This window comes from Centroberyx gerrardi, chromosome 9 (assembly GCF_048128805.1).
Source record: "Centroberyx gerrardi isolate f3 chromosome 9, fCenGer3.hap1.cur.20231027, whole genome shotgun sequence".
Classification (NCBI taxonomy): domain Eukaryota; kingdom Metazoa; phylum Chordata; class Actinopteri; order Beryciformes; family Berycidae; genus Centroberyx; species Centroberyx gerrardi.
Window position 1 is genome coordinate 27201533 of NC_136005.1, and position 23961 is coordinate 27225493.

Here is a 23961-nt window from a genome sequence, read left to right on the forward strand (position 1 = left end):
TTTACACACTGTTGAGGAAAATCCTCCCACACCACACTGGAATGATTTCTCTGGTCAGACATCTGATATAAAATAATAATAATAAAATATATTGACTGGCTGTGGTCAGGGAGGAACCTTCATCATATCAGAGGTGGACCACACTGACAAGTTGATGTCTTATTTTTAATTTACAAGAAGCTTAGATTTATGTTAGAGCTGTGATTATCAGACACACTTTTTTCTTTCCCATTTTCTTTCCTAAAGTTTCTCTCAACAATATATTATGTTTTGCAGGGTCACAGTACAGTGTGACCAAGATGAAAGTAGCCATTTCCACCTCCCTGCTGTCTTTTCCTATGAGATCAAGTTCTAATGTGGGATGAATGGAGTGTATTGTGGACAAAGTGTCTCTATATAGTTAGTACAGTAATTATTCTCTGAGACTTTGCTATCTCTACTCAACTGTACGACTCCCCTTGTAGATTGATTTTCTTTGATTGATTTTCTTTTATTTTCGTGTCATGCACACAAAGTGCCAAACCCTCATGGGTTTACAAGACACCAAAGTTACAGTTGCAGTGGTCATACATTTCATTACATTTCATTACAAAATTACAGATTATTATACAGCTCGGTCTTAAACAAAATATTCTGCCTTCTCTCCCAAGCTGGGCAAATAAAATCTGCTACAGAAAAGATTCCCTTCTTGAAGCACAACTCAAGTTTTTCATAATCATCCAGCCCAAAGAAATCAACATAAATAGAGGACATTTTACTAAAAAGTACATCCCTTACGTCCTCGTAGACAGGACAGTAAAACAAAAAATGAACCTCATTCTCAATTTCACCCAACTCACACAACAAACAAAGTCTGTCCTCCTCTGGAGTGGCATTAAACCTGCCGGTCTCTAGGGCTAATGGTAATGTTCCTGAACGTAACTGTGCACATAGGGATCTTTGTCTTTTGTTTAAATTATACTTCATATAAGGTTCTACACTGTAGCTACTCTTTATGAGACAATAAGTTCGTAATTTTTGCTTATACCATATATCAACAGACTATTTTTCTTTATACATGAGAAACATTTTACTCCTAATCTCCTGAATATCACAAAGTAACCTGTTCTGGAAAATGAATGACAAATCGTTCAAATAAAATAAGGATTTCAACTCATTGGCCCAGGGATGGCCATGCGAAATGTCCCAATTAAATATCTTTTTAGTGAGTGTCTGATCAGACATCTTCACAAGTCTATTCTAAAGCCGAAGCATTTGACCCATATGTCTGATGTTTGGAGATTCCCATCCCATATCTCCACTAATGGTCAAAACTGAAGTAAGTTTATGGACTCCCAAAAAAAAGATCGAATAGCTCTGTGATGCACAGTGTTGCAACTTGTATGTTCACGGAAACCCCAAACACCAGCAGCATAGTCAGACACAGGACACACATGAATTATAGAGTTGTGTATAAGTATGGAATTGTAGAAATAAAATTAACTTTTATAGTCAAAGGTGGAGGTTGCCTGTTGCCTCATAGGAAGATATAAGTACTTAAAATATTTAGATTAGAGTAGAGTAGATTAGAGTAGATTAGAGTGGAGTAGAGTAGATTAGAGTACACTATATTAGATTAGAGTACAGTAGATTAGAGTAGAGTAGAGTAGAGTAGATTGGTTCAATTTGACTGGAATAGGGATCATGTAGAATCAACCATTATACAATATGGACATAATTTGCCAGTCTGTCAGAATTGAAATCTGAAATGAGAATCATGCAGACTTGCCTCTAAATTGCGTCTATATTTGACGTAATTGTATTATGGTTGATTCTACATGGTTCACATTCCAATCTAAGTGAATGCAGCTTTAATGATCCCTGTGGCAAGATTGGGACACTGCAGCATTGAGTAGTAACAGGATACATCAAACAAGAATAGGACATAAATAAAAAATAGAGCAAATGGGGCTATACAAACATACTCATCCGACAATTCCAACATTCAGGACATTTTAAGTAGAAATGAATGAATGAAAATGTAGGAAAAAATGTGTGGATTCCAGCATTAACAAGAAGTAAAATAATAGCATCTCAGGAGACAGAAAGATGCTGTGAGATTTGTGCTTTATGAAGAGGTGGATATGTGCTGAAAACGACAAATCATGAGCTGGGAATTGTAAGGTTTGGAGTGCAGCGCTGAGATATTGAGCATCAAAGATTAGACATGCCAGCTAGCCTTGGGCGAAATCCAAAATGTAATATTGCGATGCTGTTCCGCCAAGATGTCGTGATATATGATATTATCGCGAGGGGGAGGGGTGGGTATTCGATACCGGGAAAAATATTGCAATACTCGATATTATCGAATATCGGCCCAAGCCTAATGCCAGCTGGCAAAACTGTCATGAACTTTCTCTCTTTTAAATTATTTAACCCTAAAATGTAATGTAATGTAATGGAACTGTTAATTTCTTGGGAAGTTTCCTGGAAAGAACCATGGAATTATGTAATAGTTATATAGAAAATGTCAGCAGTCTGGAGAGTCGATAAGATACTGTCAATTTCTAAAAGAGTTTCCTGGAAAGAACTGCAAAACTATAAACTATTTATTGGAAAAATAATAGGTCAATTTGGTAACCCAAGTCATTATTCATATAATTATATAATATAGCCTAGTTATTTGTTGAATTCCTTCCTCTAATTTCTAATTTTCTATATAACTACTACATAATGTAATGGTTCTGTCTTGGAAATTACCAGGCACTTACCAACTACCAACTACCATTGAACTCTTTTTCTACTTTCCCTATAATTAGTAGATAATGTAATGGTTCTTTCCAGGAAACTTCCTAATAAATTAACAGTTCCTTTCTAGGAAATAATTAGGAAATTGCGGACCCGGAAAATAAAGCATTATCAAAAAAGAAAGTATTAAGTAACACATTCCAAGCTTACAAAATGTTCTAGCAAAGTGAAGTATCATGGAGGCAGTTAGGAATGTATGTATCCCGCCCAACAGCACATAAGCTATTCCTCTCCATCCTTCCCATCCACACAGATCCCAGCGGGTCTGGGAGTTTGGCTTGGGACAAGTTTTGGCACCGCCTGTTACTGAGGAGGTAATTGATACCGATACTAAATCCTCTAATTCAGTTGATTGGACTGAACATCTGTTGAGGGAGTGTGTGTGTGTCTGTGTGCGTGTGTGTGGAGGGGGGAGCCTTTCATTTCCCATTATAGCAGTGTGGATGAGACACAAAGAGGAGGAAGACAGGAGGAAGACACAGATGAGAAAAACAGTGAGAGATGTGAGGAGGAGTGATAAAGATTAATAACCAGGGATGTAGCAGAGGGTAAACCCACCTAAAATCAGCTTACCCACACTTTTATTTGCAGAACAAAGGCCTTTTTAGGCTGAGATAAATCTTTATTATATGGAATTCATAGAATATATCATAGAAAATAGCATCAAACTGATGCAAGCTATATGAGGATATTAGGGTAATAGGGTATTTTAAGGGCAAAAAAGCATAAATTAATGCTTTTCTGACAATATAATTGATTTTTTGAGAGAGAGAGAGGCATAGAGGATTAAGAAAAAAAGGGATGGATGGCAGGAGAGAGGAGAAAAGAAAACAGCATATGGAGTTGTGGAAGAAGAGAGAATGAGAGATAGGGAAGGAGAAAGGAGGGACAGGCAGGAGATAAATGATGCAGAGAGGGAGACGGGTGGCACTTCTGTTCATGCTGCTGTTAGAGTGGGATTATAGAGGAATAACAATAGTGTGACATTTAATCGTATAATCAGACAAATAATCAGATTTTCCTCAAAGCAAATCAAATAAACCTGAGATTGGGGTGCGGTGCTTTCACTTGCTTCCCATGCAACTCAACTAGCTTCAATAAATGTGTTGAATCAAGGGCCAATATCTTGAAATAAGGCAGATCCCTCCATTTGTTTCAAAATGTGCCGCCACTGAAGGAAACTCTTGAAACAAGTGAAGCTGCAAATTCTCCTCCAACCTAAGAAGGATGATGTTTAAACATGGACTTTTTTTGCAACTTGGCCAAAGATTTGAGAAATAGCTACCTTACCGTTAAAGTAATCAGCCAGATCTTAAAATGAGTTTAAAAACAGGCAACCAGTTTGGAAAAGCTAAAATAGGTGATTTTAAACATGCACATTTCAAGGCTAGAAAATGAACTAAGAGCAATTATGCTACATTTAAAATGCAAGGCAAAGCCTCCACTACAGTCACTGATCCTGGGAAACTCTTAATCAGCGGGTCACTTCACCCAGTTGTGTAGGGTCATCACACCTCAACCAAGTTTCACTGAGGAGTGGAAAAAAAGCCCTGATTAAAGTGATAAATAAAATCATTAAAAATCATCTTTCAAAAAGGTTTTGACAATAAATAATTATTTTCTGTGTTCTAATAATTTAGGTGAAATGTATATAGTGTTGTTAATTGTCCATAACCTTTTTCACGGCTGTCAACAACTGCATTGATTGATTGATTGATTGATTTTATTTATGGATTAGTAAACAAAAAACAAAACAAAGAAATCCAAAGGATAACATGTTAAAGTGAAAAACACTTATTTCCAACATGGTCCCAAGATGTTAAAAAGACAAAGAAAAACACAAGGAAGCACAAGACATTGAACATAAAAACTAAACAAACACAATCCTAAAAAAAACAAAAACACATCACCACCATTACAAGATAAAAAATAACTCCTACATCAGAAAAACAAGGACAGCTAAAGTAACAATGTCATTGCAGATTTCATTATAAATCTGTTACCCTGTTCCATAAAAAAGTCCTAACCTGACTTCTATAAGCCCCTCTCATATTTAAAAACTTGACGTGTAACGGAAGGCTGTTCCACAACATGGCACCAGTATAAAAAAAGGAACTTTTAGCTACATTATTCACTCGAGGCACTTGACATGAACGCACACTGGCCCTGGTATTATAGTTATGCTGAGTATGGACCATTGTTATCTGAGAACACAAGTACTGAGGAGCATACCCATTGATAATATTGTACATATGATGCAGCTTCTGTTGTTCTACTCTGAGCTGTACTGGCAGCAGTCCTACCCTTCTGAATTCATCACTACCAACATGAGTTCGAGGGGATGCATTTAATAAATACCGAATAATATTATTTTGCATCACCTGCAGTTTGTTCCTGAGTTTAGCTGTCAAACCACTGTACCAAGCAGAGCATGCATAATCGAAATGACACTGTATCAATGATGACACGAGAAGTTTCTTAACAGAAAAGTCGAAAAGCCTTGTTCTGCGAAACAGGAACTTGAGTTTGCTGGCACACTTAGATAATATTTTAGCAGCAATATATTCACAGGAGAGTGACTGCTCCAATATTATTCCTAAATATGAGACATTTGTCTGAGATACAATTTCAGCTCCATTACAAAAGACTTTCAACGTATTTGTTCTTGACAGCTTCTTCTTAGTTCCAAACAGGATTGACTCGGTTTTGCCCAAATGTATTGAGAGCTTGTTATCTATGAGCCACTCTCTTACACTTTCTAATTCATTACTAAGAGTGTTTTCAATCTCACTGACATTATTCCCAGATACCAGTAACGCAGAATCATCAGCATACAGTAAAAGCTTGCATTTCACAGCCGCTGGCATATCATTTATATACATAAGAAATAAAAGAGGCCCTAAAATAGAGCCTTGCGGCACCCCACATGTAATATCCTGAGGTTCTGATATAACCCCTTCAACATCACAGACTTGAGTTCTTCCTGTAAGGTAAGAAGTGAACCATTTTACAGCAGTATGTCTAAAACCCATGCACTGTAGTTTTGATAACAGTATAGTATGATTCACTGTGTCAAAGGCTTTTTGCAAATCAAGCAAGATCATGCCAACATACTTTCCTTCATCAAAGTTTTGTCTAATAAAGTCAAACAGATGAATAAGACAGGTTTCAGTAGAGTATGCTGCTCTAAAACCAGACTGAAGCTCATACAACAAATTTTTTTTAACTAAATATTCCTCAACCTGCTCAAACACAAGACGTTCAAAAACCTTAGACATGGATGTTAAAATTGATACTGGCCTATAATTTCCAACATCTGATTTACTATTCTTCTTAAAAAGGGGAACAACCCTTGCCCTTTTCAGTTCACATGGGAATTTACCCTGACTTATAGATAAATTTACTATATGAGTAATCACACTAGAAATTACACTGGCACTATCCCTCAGAAATCTGGCTGGAATAAGATCCAATCCAGTTGCTTTGTTTGTGGGTAATGCGGATAGACACATCCTTACCCTTTCCACTGAAACAGGACTTATCTCAAATACATCAGGAACAACATTTTTATCTTTGTAGAAAGAGTTCGCAAATGATAGGCCATATCTCCCTGAGCCACAAGGTAATTTAGTAACCAAACTAGCAGCAATGGTTGTAAAAAAATTATTAAAATAACTAGCAACCTTCCATTTATCAAAACATATCTTATCCTCAATGACTAGTCCAATATTGCCAGATTTTGTTTTGGACTTTCCTGTGGAGCCCATTTCGTTAAGTACTTTCCATAATTTTTTGGGCTGGTGTGAATTTTCAGCAATAGCATCCTCATAAAATTGGGACTTTGATTTCTCTGTCTTATATCTGGCTTGATTTCTAAAATGAACATATTTATCATAATCAGTAGGCAATTTTGACTTCTTAAACTTTCTAAAATATAAATCTCGTTGTCTAATAAGATCTAAAATATCTGTAGTCATCCAATTTGCACTTCTCTGTTTAATTCTAGTCTCCTTCATTGGAGCAACAGCATCAAGTGCAGCTATAAAATGCTCTTTAAAAAGGGTCCAAGCCTTATCAACATCATTGCTACCCAAAACATCAGCCCAATCCCTCTCAGAAAGCCTATGTTCAAATCCCTCAACTGAGTAATGTTTAGTACATCTGGACCTAATAGAGCGGTGATTTCCAGTATTTATCTGTGATTTAAATATCTTACGAGTGCAAAAAATTACTTTATGATCACTTAAGGCAATATCAAGGACGCCTGATTGGGAGATCTTTTCACACTCTGAGACCAATATCAAGTCCAATATGGACTGGCTATTTACAGACACTCTAGTAGGTTCAGTAATTAGTTGTTGCAAACCAAACACTTTACAGAAGTTTGAAAATGATTTAACTAAACAACTCTTACTAGGAGGCAATAGCAAGTTTGTATTAAAATCACCCAATATAATACATTCCTTCTCCATGCATACATTACTCCTAATACAAGACATCTCTAAAAGTTCATAAAAGTCTGTTTGCTTAGGAGGTCTGTAACAGACACCAATAATAATGGGTTTAGTCTTGAGAAGCAGCAGCTCAATCCATGCCGTTTCCAAGCCCTCCACCTGGAGGTCGGCTCGCAGATTGAATGTTAGATCACTCCTTATAAACAAGTATACCCCACCTCCATTTCTGTTGCGATCACGCCTGTAGACGGAGTAACCGGTGAGCTCAATTTCTGCGTCTTGAATGGAGCTATCAAGCCATGTCTCGGACACTGCGACCACAGCAGCTTTAGAAGTAACTGCAAGGTGCTTGATCTCTTCAAGCTTAGGCAACAAGCTCCTTGCATTTATATGAATAAAGTGAAGTCCTCTCCGATTAAATAAAACATCAGGATCTTTCCACGTATCAAGCGAACCGTCCTCAGAGCAACACGTTATCTCCGGGGTACTATCAAACACATCCGCGGGACACATTTCCTTCAAGCAGCATCCATTGCACACCAGGGCAATGTCAGAGTCACTCCTTACGGCCAGATCATAAGTTTTTGATGTGATATTTCCACATTTTATGTGAACAAATGTATCACAAAAATCACAAGCAACTGCTTTAGCATTAGCTCTCACCACCTTCCCACAGTTAGGGCAGTAACCACCCGGGTTGACATCGATCCTGTGTTTTATCGCCTGTGAGTTGTTTGGACCAGGACACTGGTGAATGTCTCCCGAAAGCAGCAGGCAGATAGACAGTATGATGCCGCCAGCGTCAGCTTGTTGCTTGCCTCTGGCTCTACTTGCCTTGCCAGAGAGGCTGGACTGAAGAAGCCTGGTGATCAAAACTTCATTGCCATATCCAAAATGTTTTCCCTCAGCATTTGCTGAAAAACGACAGTCTTTGTCCAGAAGCTCTTGGACAAAGGCACAATTTCTATGACGATCAAGGCTGTTATAATCGACTCTAAAACCTATGAAGTTTAAAAACAACACGTGAACTAACACTGCTGACAGCCCTCCACAGACACCTGGCGCCATCTTTGTATGATCACTATAATTTAATTATCTGGAAGTCTGGGCATATCTCTTGTACCGCACTTTGTGTGCGTGGCCCATTTAAAACGCCACGCCATTGTTATGTATGTGGTGGTCGGCAGCTACAAAGTTTTGAACAGGCAAATCATGGATTTTTAGCTGCTTTGGTATCTTCTTTTTGATGAGTTAACATAGCAAGCTAGCAAGCGCTTATTAGGTGGCAGTACCTGATTCGATATATGAGCTAGCATTGGAATTGGGTAGAGTGACATATTCCTATGCAATATAGGTCGGTAAAAATTATTCTTGGCAGTTTTTTTTTTTTTTTTTTATTTTACCAGCCCTTGGAATGTGAGCCAAAACACTTTTCGGACTTTGCCTATTACCAAGGCTTTCTCCACTTCATTACACATTTAAAACCATGCTCAGCACACCAGCCAGAAAGCCAGGAGTTGAGATCTAGTGGTCTACTAAACATCACTGCTTTTGCCCACAGGAATCAGGCTGGACATGATAATACCGAAATCATCGTAAAAACGACTGAGACAGAAGATGCACAATGAAGATGAGTAAATCCTGGTTGAACCCTTTCTGTGCTTTCTACCGATCACTTGTTATTGTAACCATTTTTACACAAAGCTATATGGGATTTCAGATGTGACAAATGCAGCTGTCAGGCTGAGCTGAAAACTAACTGTATATTCTGTGTTTTAGAGCTATAAAACTTTGTGTGCTCTGTAAGTACAGTAGGAATGATGAAACATATGGCAACTTTTTATTTATTTTTTTTTAAATCACACTGACATCACTCACAAATGAGGCTGAATCTGTGAAAGACTGTTCAGTGGGGGTTTTGAAGTGCGTCAAGCTAGCAGGAGGGAGAAGTGACAGCTATGTCTCCAATGGAGATGTTTCAAGGAGGAATATTTTGACGTGTGTGCGCAGAATGTCAAACCATCAAAGAAACTGCCCCACCTTAACCACCACTGGGGTTGGAAATATTTTGGTTTACAGCTGCCTTTTTTCTCTAATTACAGTACATTTTTTTAGACAGAGATAATTCTTCTTGACTGAATACTTCATCAGAATTGTGGATTCGGTTACAATTTGAGAAAAACAAGGCAAAAGTAAACATGTCGTCCCGTATGAATGATGCAAGCGCCCCTTGGCCCAATCAGCAACAATTTGCATCATCCCTTTCATCAAAATCCGACTGGTGGTGTTTGGCCTTTCAAAGTTTAACATTTTGGTCAATCAGTGTAAATGTGTAAAGATAGCTGGATTGGTGTAGCACGTTTCATGTCAATTGGACTTTGGTGTAGGAGTTAGGAAATTTTGACCTTTAATTAAAGCACCCCTTCGGGCCAATGTGTGCAATTTTTGTAAATACCAGAACACAGTGCAAAATGCAGCCCACTCAAAGCAACACACACAAACAAGTGATATACATGCATATCCCAAAATCCTTTTACATATAAAGTAATGATCTGTAACATTTTCATATAAATAAATGACTGTTTCGCCACTCTCTTTCTCTGATTGCCATAACACAATAGTGATTCAACCCATAGTCAGTTCATGAAAGCTTTTACATTTGTTGTTCTAAACACCTGGTGTCTGGTAGATCCTCTGGTGTGGTGGTTCTCAATACTGGTCCTCTGGGCCCAGAGTACTGCTGGTTTTCTATCCTGCCAGGTAGTTAATTGCAGTTAATTACATTCACCTGGCATCCCAGGTGTAAACCAGTCCCTGATTAGATGGCTTGAATGAAAACCAGCAGGGCTCTGAGTCCTGAGGACCAAGGCTCTTTCTCAGTATGCGTTCTTGTGTCCTCCATGACGCGGTTTCGTTTCATTTATCCGCCGAAGCATGATTCCAAAACAAAAGAACAAAAGGATGGAGAACAGATAGAGATCCCGGAGGTTTATTTACCAGTCAAGGACGCATCAGATGGTGACTTGAGTGACGAGGATGGATGGAAAGCCCCAAGATTCATTGCGAGAACGACGCATCATGTCCGAGCAGCGCTGTAGTCTACAGTACAACAGCTGGGAAAACTAACTGACACTAACTCTGCGCTTACTTTCATGAGAAGATTGTTCTATCCAAGACAACTTGGGAAGAACTTTCTCCACAAGGTCGCCAAGTATCAACTTGGCATTGTTGGATTTGATAATTAACCCAGGATTGAGAACCACTGCTCTGGTGCACAGGAGGGCACTGGGCAGTTAGCATGAGCAGTGATAGCCACCATGGCTGAACATCTACAGGATGTCACAGTACTGACCATACTGATTGATTGACAAGTGATCTCTTAGAAGTACAGTCTAAAAACACCACAGTAATGAGGGCTTAGCACCAAAGATGGAGACAAAATAATTATAATGAAAAAAAACAAGGATCGAATGGATAGAATGGTCCTTCCACTGTTTGTCATGGTAATTTGGCTAGTAAAGCATAAAATGGAGATTATGGAATTGTAAGGGTTAATTGCTATGGTGACAACGCAGGTTGTGGCATTAAGGCTGTAAAGTGTGTCACACTTGCTTGAGAACTGTGCAGATGTGTCTGATGCATGAGTGCTTAGCAAACTGTCAGAACTGAACTGAACGCTGACGTTAGCAACAAGGTTAACATAGCATTATCAAAGATTGTACTTCTCTTGCTAGCTCTTCTAGTCAACATTAGCATATTAGCAATCCATGGCAGCAAGGTGACGGAGAAGGTCCTTTGGTTCTTGCTACAAAACCTGTCGCCTCAGCAACTTGCTGTAAGTCGGTACAACGGTGCTCCGACCATCCTGGAACATTGATTTGAATGGGAATGACTGTTCTGTCCATTCAAATTCTGTGGGATTACCACTTTAACATCAGGCTTGGAAAATACTGTTGTCTATAAATTCAGCCACAGATGTCTCCCCAAGCCGTTAGTCCAAACCAGGAGAACAAAGCTGGCTAGAGACTGGTGGGAGCCCAAGTGCCTTATTCAGCTGGTTATACAATGGAGACTGACTCACACAGAAGCGCACGCACACACACACACACACACACAGCAACTCACAGAGCCAAGGTCTAATTTGGAGTGAAGGCTGGAAAGCAGCAGAAAGGTTAAGTTCATAGTTAGAAGTACAACAGTGTCACACGACAAATGCTTAGCCAGGCATGTGGGCGAGAAGAGATGTGTGTAGGAACCCAGGAACTATATATACAGGGCTTAAAGCAAAAAAACCATTCTGAGCATGAAATGTTCCTGACTGATGGGGGGGGGGGGGATTTCTCGATTTCTCTATAAGACTAGTCCAATAACAAGAACAACGAAAACAACTGACACATTTCTGTGCTGAATGAATGAATATTCAACACACAGCATTATTAATCTATAAACCTAGTGCAGTAAGGATAACTGTGAAGCCCCCCAGGGGTCACCTGGTACAAAAAAAAAACGATGCGGAAATCAGTGGGCACGGTTTTCTTACAATTTACTCCTAAACCGTGCCCACGGATTAGTAAACCATGCGCACAGATTTGTATTATCTATGTTGATAACATCAAAGAGGGACTTTTAGGCCTACAGTGAGCCAGAGCCATTACACACAGCTTGGCATACATATAGTGAGCTGTAATAGCCATTAGGCACCTAGACCATATGTGAACCATAACCATTGATTAATCACATCAGTAGGTCTAATTTATGATCCGACGTGTGTTTTGGTGACAATATGAAACCTATTTACTCCCTATAAATCATGCTTGTAGAAAAAGCATGTTAATTAAATTTTATATGCAACTCTGTGGGCCGCTGTGGTGTCCCTGTTTGACGTTATCAATGTACATATTACAAATCTGTACGCACTGATTACTAATTCGAGGGCACGGTTTACTAATCCATGTGCACGGTTTACTATTCCGTGCACATGGAGCCGTGCGCGGTTTACCAATCGGTGCCTGTATGGATTTCCACATCAATTATTTTTTTCTTACCAGGTGACCCCTGGGGAGCTCCGTAGAGAACAGCCAAAGCAATGCCACATTTTGATGCTGAATGACGATTGTAAATTGTGAAAGACAGATCACGTTCCGGTCTGTCAGTGCTGCTGGAGCGGCAGCTGTAACTGTCGCTCCCGGTGTGGTCAGATATCGGAGTGTGTGCACAGCGGCGTTGTGTCTGGGATTGACCTCATGTGGAAAGAGCACTTTCTTTCTGCTGGTTGAGCACACAGTGTAGAACAAACACCCGGTTCCTTTAATTTGTCACACCAAGTGTCAAACGGTTTCCCGTCTCCACCCGTTTATTCAATCCATACCTATCGCCGTTTGTTTTTTACTCCTGTCTCAGTGACGCGTGTATCTTCACCAGCTTTCATAAACTTCGTTTCCATATTTCAGCTGTGCTACACTACGGAATCGGTGCTACATTGTGATAGAAAGTAGCTTGCTGTTCATTGGATAAAAAAAAAAAACTTGCTCGCATTCCATTGGTAAATGTTAAATATTGCTTTGCTTCGCTGAATATGATTGGATAAAACGCATCAAAAACAAAAACCCACATGGAGTGAGCTTGTTTTTTTTTTTTGTCGAAAATAGTTTGTGAATCTAAAACGTCCATATGCTGTAAATCCAGCACCTGGCCGGAGGTCTTTAAGCCCTGTATATATCTTTTCACACAACACGAGGGGAGAAATACATGTCTGCATACACTCACACAAACACAAACGCATAAGGACACACACTCACACGTACATACCCACACACTCGCACACAGAAACATCAAGACCCTTGTAGTTCTTTCCTTGTGAGGCCTTTCCATTGACTACATTCATTCCCTAGCAACTAACCTAAACCTAGTTCTAGTCTTAACCCTAAATCCAAGTCCTAACCCTACAATCAGACAGAACACAAAAAACAAGCAAATAAAAAACCAACAATGTAGAGGCGGTGCACACACATACACACACTGCGCACACGCACACACACCCGTGCAGGCACACACACACACACACACACAGAAAGCTGTATAGGCCAAAAACTAGCTCTGCTCGAAGGAAAGGGGTAAAAAGGAGAAGGAAAGTTTGTTGTTTGTTTACCAACTTACACACAGGAGAAAATGATATCAAAGACCAAACACAGTGAAATAACAGACATTTGATCAAAATTTCATGCCGTACTCAGCTGCACAACTCCAACTGTACCTTGAACTTAAAATCCCCCTTCACCAAGTCAAAGCATGAAAAAAAAACAGAGCTTTCATGTTCAAATCTCTAGCTTCAAATAGTGACTGAGTGGCTGTTTAAAGGGATTTTATGGGGAATAATCTCTTTCATAAACTTAGTGCTGTGTCATGAAAAGATTGGTAGCAGTTTTACCTTTGGACATTCAGTATTTGGTGAGCTGAATTGAACAGACAGAAAACTGCCGATGATCGTCTGTTTACATGGAAATTAGGTAAGTGCTCAATAAACAGATACAATCATATGCTTAAGAAGATGAAAATATAGCATATCTAAAACATGAATATTTATATATTGGTTATGGCAGCACACCACAACAGCACTACATATTAAACCTACCACCCTATGGCACCCAAATAGATCCAAAGGGCTCAGGTTAGACTGGATTAAATTTCTCTCCTTACTTGAGTATGGGGTTGGGCTGTGGTTAAAAAATAATGTGGAAAAAGATTATTATCCACAATTATCATTAGAAAATTTTAGTCAGATTTAGGCTGAGAAAAGCTTTGCCTCCCTCTGGATGTGGATAGACATTTTCTGGAGTTGGGGCAGGCAAAAAAAACAGACAGAACTGGGTGAAAAAATTGAAGCTAGAAGAAGACTTGGAGTACTGCTGCTGGTCTTGTTTGCTGTAGAGGCTGGTTCACACACACTTAACCTAACCTAGATGGATGGCTATATATTGATAGACCGACATTTGGTTAACATGGTAACTACTGTGAGTTGTAGCTAATGTTAGCTAACTTAACTAACATAGCAACAGGTTCATGTTAGCTTGCTACTATTAACACCAATAGTTAAAGCTTAGCTACAATCTGTGAGAAACATAAGTAAATGATCTATTTACTTTTGACAAAGCGTCTTCTGCAAACACAGTAATGATTTGATGGCTGCCAGTCTTTCCTGATTCCAACATGAATCAGCCCCTTCAGTTATCAGGCCAGCAGCAGCTAATTCTGGGTCCACTTTAATCTTTTAACTGAGTCCTCTCTTTATTTTTTGCCCGCTTCAACTTTCCTGATGGAAACTGAAACAATCCTGATCTTTTTCCCCTCAAAAACCTGTGTTTTCACCCCCAAACACAACAATTTTAGTCATTTTCCTCCACTATTGACTTACACCAGTTTCAAGCGAGTGGTCAAAAAGAACAGAAGTGCCTGATGCATAGTTTATTCACCATACCAAAGCTCAAAACCAAAATCAGTAAAGAGACAAATAGTAGAGTTTTCACAACTCCAAGACGGATCAAAAGCTGGGACTGAGACTTTGAGAAAACTGCTCTTCTTCATTCAATCCAGCCCTGCTTCCAGCAGCATTTAAAGGTGCTATGTGTATCATTTAATAACATCAATCTATCATTGTCAAATTAATTGTGATACCTTGGTATAATTACTGTAATCAAATCAGACCATGGTGTGAGATGATTGGTAGCCTCTATCACAGGCCAGTGGTATTGTTAGTGCTAGTGTTTCTCAATATTAACTATTTCCTATAAACCCGTTGCTTGCTGTTCCCCTTCCCCCTCCCCGGCTTAACTGAAGAGGATAAACATGTTGATTTTTCCATTGGCCTTTCACTACTTCCATCATTTGCCATTACCAGAAACTCTGAACATTTTAGCTCTGTTTCATTTGGTCTCATTGGGTACCTCTGCTGTTTGATACATTTGATACATTCATACAAAATTAGTGTGAAAAACCCCCCACAGAGATAGAAAGTGAAATGGGGAAGGAACAAGGCGAGACAACTTGATTTATAGACAGTTTCAAGATGTCAATAACACAGCTATACCTCTGTGTTGTTAGCATTGCTTGATTCGGTGATGTTTTGGTATGTTTTGTACTGATGTTAATGATATAGCATAGCATTAACAGTAGTTGTGCTGTTGCATGGTTGCTGAATTGGTAGTAGCTTGCTAGCGACAATATTAATATTTAGGAAGCCAGATGTTGTGAACTTAACTGTGAATCCTGTGTATGTTTTTGTAACGTTACCTGTGATAAAGTGAGTGCTGTAAATGTGAAGGTTTCTGATCTCCTATCCCTCTCTCTTCAGTGCATTGATCCGTTCGTTGTCCTTGGGGAAAGTAAACATTATTTTGGAAAATGTGTTTGTCCCAGTACTTAGAGAACACCTCACCACATAACAACACAAGCCACGGGATTTCTCTTTGTCCATGACCTCCAGCAATCTGAGGTTGATTTCAACTTGAAAACCGCTTGCCACTTCCTATAAACAGCTGACTGGATGTGTATACGTCTCCTAGCAACACAAAAGCGTTTGAATGAAACCATCTACACTAAATCAACCAATACAATGTACAATTATGTACTATAATTTAAAGCAATTGCATCCATATTCAATTAACCTTTAGGCCTACGTGCTGCCGACAACACACAAGTAGCTTCAGTCAGCAGCAGTACTGTAACTGCCCAACCCTACTAAAAATACACATAACACCTTTAACAAGACAACATCTTTCTTTTTCTTTATCACTTTTTCTCCTTCACACTCATCCTCTCTTTCTTCTCTCATTCCACTTACTTCTCTCGCTCACTTGCTCTCTCACCCCCTCTCATTTCCATCTTCAAAGTTGGAGATGGAAATGAAAAAAATGGAATTCAAGTAAGATCTGTATCAGACGGAGGTAGGTGTGTGTGTGTGTGTGTATGTGTGTGTGTGTTTCCGTGCCTTAGCTTGCGTGACTGCTTACTTGTGTCATTACCATTTGAAGCACCAAGGGGGGTTTGGCCTGCCAGCTGTGCAGGGGAGAGCAGGATGCAAATGTAATATCCTTCTATCGCTACTCATCAGCCTCAGACTTACAGGAGGGGAGGGGAGACACTGACAGGTGTCTACTGCCACTTAACAAGACTCCATTGACTGTGTTTTATAGCCCAGACATGCAGGCTGAGAAATGGCATACGAAATGGACAGAATGCCACTGTAAATTGGTATAATCAAATAGTATTTCTGCTGCAAGAGCCAATAATAAATTGAGACCTGATGTGCTCCTAGAGAACTGGCGTGATTAAATTGCTGCAAGTTCAGAGCACCGTGTCAAATATGCGTTAAATGACATGTTTACGGATGCACATGTAATATGTATCTTACTTTCCGCTCCACTGTCTCTGGTTCAGTGGAGAACAGACATAATACTTAATCACAGTGTGGGTTGGTAAACTTCTCTTGGTACTGCGAGCAGTTTCACACAGAATTCTTTTTGGCAGGGGGAAATCGAATTTAGGCCATTCGACAATAAAACTGAATCCAGGTCCGATACTAATGAGACCCTCGGTTGGTTTTAAAATATTTTGACTGCCCATACCAGCAAAATTAGAATTAAATAAACACCATTTTAAATTATGTTGTTGCACAACTTCTGCATAAAGCGCATAATGTGCATAAAGTCACAAACCAGTGCATAACGTCAAACTTACATCCAAGTTGAAATAGATGTTTATTAAGATAGTCTCTGTAGACACTGTCTGATCAGCAACTGTGCAGAGTGTGTGTTCCTAAACTCCTGAACTCTAGGCTAATCAATACATTATTCTGGGGTCAGAAGGTCGCAGAGTCAATTTTAGCTATCTACCTGTGTAGCCAGATACACAGATCAGATCAGATACACACTTATCTACGTGTTTGGCCAGATCTGTCCCTAATCTCTCCTTGTTCAGCCAATTAGTCCCAATTTAGGTAAACAGATAATTGATGCTGAGGGATGGTTAGGGCACGGGTGATCCTCTGATTTACATACACACACAAACATGCATCCACAAGCACACATACTATACAAGCACACACAACCAAATATGCACACGTAGCCTCTAAAGTCTGAAATGCAGACTGCGTGTTGTGGACACAAATTATGTGAAGATTACATTCCTCCACACGAAAGGATTATTAGGGGTAGATTTAGGCAACTAAAACTTTGGTTACGTTTAGACAACTAAAACAATTTGGTTAAGGTTAGGTTAACCTTAGGTTTTGGTCATGGTTAAAAATGAAAAACATTAGCTAAAATTTAAAACTTTACTCACAGTAGAAAACTTGTCATAAGTTGTGAATTGAACCTGGGTCATCGGAGTTAAAGGTAAATGTGTCCACCTATCCACCACCCCCGACCTCCACACCCTTACTTTCCACCACACTATTTCAATGTCCGACTACTGTCTGTTTCTAGTCGTGTCTCTTTCACGTAATCCGCTCATGGTGGATCGAACACATTTCTCTCACTTTTCGTGCACAGAGCACGTATTTGCATTTTAAGCCGTCATGCTCATTTCACGAAATTTCAGGAAACTAGGCTTTTTTCTTCATAGTAAAACTGCTCCCTACCTTCATTATAAAGTCACACCTTGGCGATGCCTCAGCCAGCTTTCAGCCATCTTAAGACCAACTTTCCAAACTTTACAAAACTTCAATTATTGCAGGGGGTGAATAAACACAGCACGGTGTGGGGAGTGTGATGACTGTGTACCGGAGAAAACTTTCACGAGGCGAGAGAGAAACAGATGCTAAACGAGAAAACAAATGTTCAACGAACTGCACTCTTGTCAAGATCACCATGGCAGCGGTACACAACATCTGGTGGTTTCGCAACACATTACCGGCACCACAATTCTGTTTACTGGGCATATAAGGATGAATGAGCAGAATTACGTACATAGGTGTATCTATATATCCGTATGTTTGGAATATTGAACAATGCTGGAATACAGAGGCAGAAGTTGTGCGAAACATGCATGGGTGGTTAGGGCCACATGTATCTCTGCTTAGATGAATTCCCTTCAGAACCTTCTCTCCTGTGTCTTCCCTAATCTTTGTCCCTCTCAGCTTTCTTACTGTCTCAAACATACAAGAAATGGGATGGCCCACTCTCCTTAAAAAAGACAAAGATTTTTAAAGGAAAAATCCACAATTAGATAATATACTGTATATATGTATTACGCTATTAGATATCAATTTGTGATATTCAATGCATTCCAGGAGTTATGATGAAGTGTTGCAATTTATTTTCCCTCCCCACTACATTTTCCCCAAATTACTTTCGACAACCTGCAAAGAAGGGATGTGAACTTGTTGCATTCAACACGGAACTTATACATATAGGTAGAGATAGCACACAAGAGATTTTCTAAAGAGATTTTTCAAAAAGTTTGAGTCGTGCCCCTGTCTTGTGGCCACATTGCATTCTGGTCTATTGAGACTGCTGTTGGTGGAGGAATTGGTATCTGTTCCTCTTCTAGGATAGATTCTATTATAGAACATTGGTGCAAAATGGTGGCTCTAGAAAGAAACCTTTGCACCTTGATTCTGAAAGAGTGACACCAAAACTGCTGAAAAAAAGTTTGATATTAAACTCCTTTAGCGGCACTGGAAATATCTGGACGTGACGTTGCAACGTCTACGTTTGGCCAGATGTGTACACCCCCCCCCCCCCCCCGCCCCCGGTCGCCTCTGTCCAGTAGCCTCACCCCACCCCCTGCCATGCCACAGCTTCTTGGAACTCACACTCAGCTGACCCTGTCCCTTGTTTCCCTATTGTCAACTGCCTCCACATACCAGGTCATACAATTCCGCCTGGAGGAAGTACGTCCTATTCCAGGGGTATTCAACTAGTTTGGAATTGGGGCCAGATAATTAAAATGTTACCAGTTGAGGGGCCATAGATTTTCGATTTCTCATTTTTTTAAGTATAGCTGCTCATGTATGTTCACAAGTGCAATTCACAGCAGCTCGGTGAGTCTCTCTCTCTCGCTCTCTCACACACATCTGGCTTCATCCTCCTGTCCCCACCACCCTCCTTTTCCCATCTCCCTCACCCCTCCGCTGCATCCATCAGCAGCTCTCTCAGCCTCTTCTACCTCCTCCCCGTCACCCTTTCCCCTCCGCTGTATCATTTGGCAACTCTCAGCCTCTTTTTCCCATCACCCTCACCCATCAACCCATAACTGCGTAACCTGTGACTGTACTTACTGATGTTGTATCAGAGAATCAAGCACAATCAGAGATGAACAAGAGCTATATCACAACACATTTCAGCTACGAAGACTAAAAAGCCTCGTTCTCAAGCCAAAAAAGCAAATGACAAAGCTGTATTATCGTTCCAGTATTTCAGTATTTATCTTAGATTATTTTAGATTACTTAATGCTACTTTCATGCCTACTTGTACAGGAAATTTGACCTTTTTTCTCCACAGCTGAGTTCACCATCTGTATGTATCAAGACCCCCGATTCTGAAACCACATGGAGGACAAATTCCCACCAGATCCATGTCCCCTAATCTCTGTCCCTCTCAGCTATCCAACTGTCTCAATAAAGAGATAAAATACTAAGAGAAATGGGATTACTCACTCTCCTTAAAAAATGTAACACTCATGACAAGCGATTTTAATAAGTTATCATGGTGATGGTTACTAATGTGTACACTAATTTTGACCTTTTTCCCCCACAATCAAGTCCACCATCTTTATGTATCAGAGTATCGTTGGTTCAATTTCTGTTTGGTTTCACCTCCTAAATAAAGCCAGAGTCATGGATTTCACCCTCCACTACCTGTTGTTATCAGGTTCTGAAGATGCCCTGAGGGTGGATAAACATTACTAAGATCTCTTGCACTAATTAAGCTCAAAGTTGCCGTCCTAGCCAGAAGTTCCAAATTTGAGTGGGCTGGCTTAGCTGGGGCTAAATCTCACTGTTTCCGCCCCAAGGCAGTAAAACAAACATCAATATTGCATTTTTAATGGAAGTAAATGGGGGCATGCATAATTTGTAAACACTATGCTGTGCATTTGTTGGTTGTATTCAGATATAAACCATACTGCAACGTGTCAAGCTGGATTTGGTAAATGATCATGAAATATTTAATGCTAACAAAATGATGCTATTAGTCTTATAGGCTGCAGATGGCTGTTATCAGATCCAATCCCCACGGTGCTACACTGGGAAGAGCAGGAACTGGACAAATTACTGCAGTGACATAGCTGTATGTGCTAATCATTTCCCTCAAAAAACCTGGAGAAAGCTCTCAAACATCTTGAATTCCAACCAAATGTGATACACATGGATTGCAGATACCGACAGGTGTGGGTATCAGAGCTGAGAAAGTTGTTTACATCCTGTTGAAAGCAAAAGATAACCAAGTGGTAGCCTATGGCAAACTCAACGGTTTATCCAATCCATGGCAGCTTTTTGTCATGCACTGAGAAACAAGCTGTGATCAGCAGTCTTCTACTTTCATCAGGGATCTCACAGTTTAGCACAGAATAGGAGAACATGGGAATTATTACAAGAAACCTTGAAAAAACGAACCACAATGTGTTGCTAATACTTTCATGAATTTATTTTATGGGTTCAGATACATATATGAGTGGCGTTTTTAACATGTAGGCTATGCTTTCATGGCCCCACATCAGTTAATCAACCATCCAGTCAAGGGTGTGTTTGCATGATTGGAAATATGGTGTATTGGTCTGGGCGTACCTCTTCTGCTTTGGTCTGCTCAAAGGCAAACTCCAGGGTGGGCACAGCCAGCTGGTTGGCGAAGAAGCTCACATCTCCAGGCAGCTGTAGCGAGCTGACGTTGGGTCTAGGACAGTTCCCACCACGGATACAACTCAGCAGCTGTCTCTAATAGAGAGAAGAAGAACAGAGGGAAACCGAGTGAGATGAGAGGAATTCAGAGAGGTGGAAGGAGAAGGAGGAGAGAGGCAGGGGTGGAGGATGAATAAAGAAAGTAGACACAAAGGTTAATCAGGGGGAAGAAGAGATAAAGGATGGAGGGAGATAGGGAGTCCCGCTAAGAGGAGGATTCAGTTCACAATCTTTTTAAGCTAGCCAGAAGCATCTCCATGTGCTGATGGATCTAAGAGCCTGTAGTATTTTCATTACGTCCTTGTTGAACTGTCATGTCTGACATGCCTGTAGTAGTAGCCTAACTTTTATACACCAGCTGATGGACAATAAGTTAGGATGCTAGCTTTTACTGCAGTTGTATTCAAATGTCCATTTCACTTTACTCTACAATTGAAATAGCTTGTGGAAGTGTTTGGCTAGCTAGTAGAAGATTTTTATGTTCCCTGGTTTCTAGAAGGTCATGTCCTTTTACAACATGAGATTGATTTAGGTTTTGCATGTTGTTTGTTGGATTTCTTTATTGTAAATGGGCTTAATCCTTTGTTGGAGATGTAACGTTAGCATAGTAGGCCTTGCTACGTGTATGTTAGCAGTAATGTTAGTTAAGTATTAATGGTGAGCTATTGGTGATTTGATGTTATTTTTGATTGTTATGTTTTCATTTGCCAAAAGACTCCAGCCAGCCTAATCTCCTGAAATTTTGTGAAATTAGTGCAATGTCTTAAAATACAAATATGTGCTCCTTGCATGAAAAGCGAGAGAAATCCATTTTCCCACCATGAAAGTATTATGTGAAGTTTTTCTTAATGGCCAAACCCTTTCCCCCAAAAACCATAACCAAATTGTTTTAGTTGCTTTACTTTAACCATAACCTTAACCCACGCATTAGCCAAAGTTGTTTCAGTTGCCTAAACGTAACCCTAACCTTAACCAAAGTTGTTTGACTTGCCTAAACTTAACTGTTAGCTAACCTTTTCATGCAACGAACAAGTGAAAATGGCATGTCCAGTCTGCGTTTCAGGGTTCATGCTCATTTAATGAAATTTCATGAGACCAGTTTGCTCACACCTGGCAAGCATGAGCTAGAGCTAAGCTAGTTTTCACTTGTTGAATGGTAGGCATGTAATAAAACACATAAACACAGAGAGAAAAAAGACATACAGACAACCTCAAAAACTATAGAAGATACAAGGGGGTGGTATGGTCTTTGTTTTTTTTTTGTACAGGCAGCTCCAGACGCCGTTGAAACAGTAAAACTCAACACTGATACTCAAGCTAAGGGGATCAGCTGCTAATATAAATGTTTCAGGAAAGGTGAGTACGTGTAGCATGACGGTTATTTCTCCCTGTGGTGTCTTCAGTTGTAAACAGCTTCTGGTTTACTGAGGGTTACTCAGAGGCAGAGATGAGAGAAGAGGAGAAGAGAGGAATGGAAAAGTATTGGATGGGAGAAAAGAGGGACACAAAAATAAGGAGGCGAGGAGGCAAAATAGGATATGAGAGGTGAGGAAAGGAGAAAGAGGAGACAGAAAATGAGAAGCAAGGCAAGGACGTTTATGACAGCTTTTTTCTTTTCAGGGTATGAAGGAGTTAAACCAAGACACTAAATCTGTTGAAACCAAAAAAAATAAATTCTAGTATTTAGATTTAGATTTAGATTGTGTGACACTAAAAGTATTTAGATCATGTGACACTAAAACTGTCCATTCCACTTGCTCAGTGGTTACGGAAAATATTGGTATATACAGTACACAAATGGGAAGTTTTTCTAAAATTTGTTTATTGAATAAGTACTAAATTACTTCTGTGTAATTTAGTAGTAGTAGTGGAGGGATGCTATGTTCCCACCTGTTTAGCTACTTTCAGCTACTTTCAGCTTAACAGCTACTTTCTGTAAGAGGCTGCACACTTGTAGCTGGTTGAACTGGTTAGCTACACCAGACGGAGACTAAAGCCCAATGTCCACCAGATGCGGCACGGCTCCGGCACGGAAGCTGTGCGTGTGCTGGAACAGACTCGCGCCCATGTGAATCAGCACTGCAATGTCCACCGGGTGCAGATGCATTGCGGTAGCGGCACGGAAGCCGTCCGGAACCCGCACGGCAGTTTCTGCCGCTCCGTTCTTTTTCCGCGTCTGGTCTATTTTTGCCGGATCCGCTTGCGTCTGACAAGCGTGAAAATGCACTTTATTGACTTGCGGGTGATCCATACAACTCAATCAAACGCGTGCGGTGTACATTGCCTTCCGTTCCGGAGCCGTTCCGCTTCCGTGCCGCATCTGGTGGACAATGGGCTAACTGTGCGCTCACACCAGAAGCGTCACGAGCGCCGCTGGGCGCTCTGGTCGTCGCCAGGGGGCGGGGCATTCAAGCAGCGCTGCAGACATCAAGTTCGGTTGTGGCCAATATATCAAGTTTGTAGTAGAGCTATTCGGCAGGCCTGCCGTGAACTGTGAAATTTTAGGGAAAACAGGCTACATGGCCTTCTAGGCCTATAGGTTGGTAAGATGTAAAAAGATAAAATAAAAAAAAGATAAGGGGGAAAAGTGCGGGAAAAGGGTGTATATATATCATGCACATCGTCAGTTGTCTCATTCTTCATGGATCGCACTTTGGTGAGCCTGCTGTGTCTTGGAGCTGTTTATTTGCGGATGAAACGCCGGCGCCGTAGGTCCAAATGGGTCCACACGGTTTTGCGAAACCGGCGACTCCACGCCGAATTTCACCGGTTGGTGCAGGAGCTGCGTTTGGACGACGCTTGGTTAGATGGTATAAACGAACAACGAC

The 23961-nt window shown here is 40.3% G+C and overlaps 1 protein-coding gene across 1 annotated transcript in view; it reads right to left on the reverse strand.

The window, feature by feature from the left end:
* Positions 1–23961, reverse strand: part of naaladl2 (N-acetylated alpha-linked acidic dipeptidase like 2) — a 386338-nt gene that overhangs the window by 90020 nt on the left and 272357 nt on the right. Inside the window, exon 13 of the mRNA XM_078285865.1 lies at positions 21023–21169. Within this exon, the coding sequence (XP_078141991.1) occupies positions 21023–21169 (147 nt within the window). The remainder of the gene's footprint in view (positions 1–21022; positions 21170–23961) is intronic.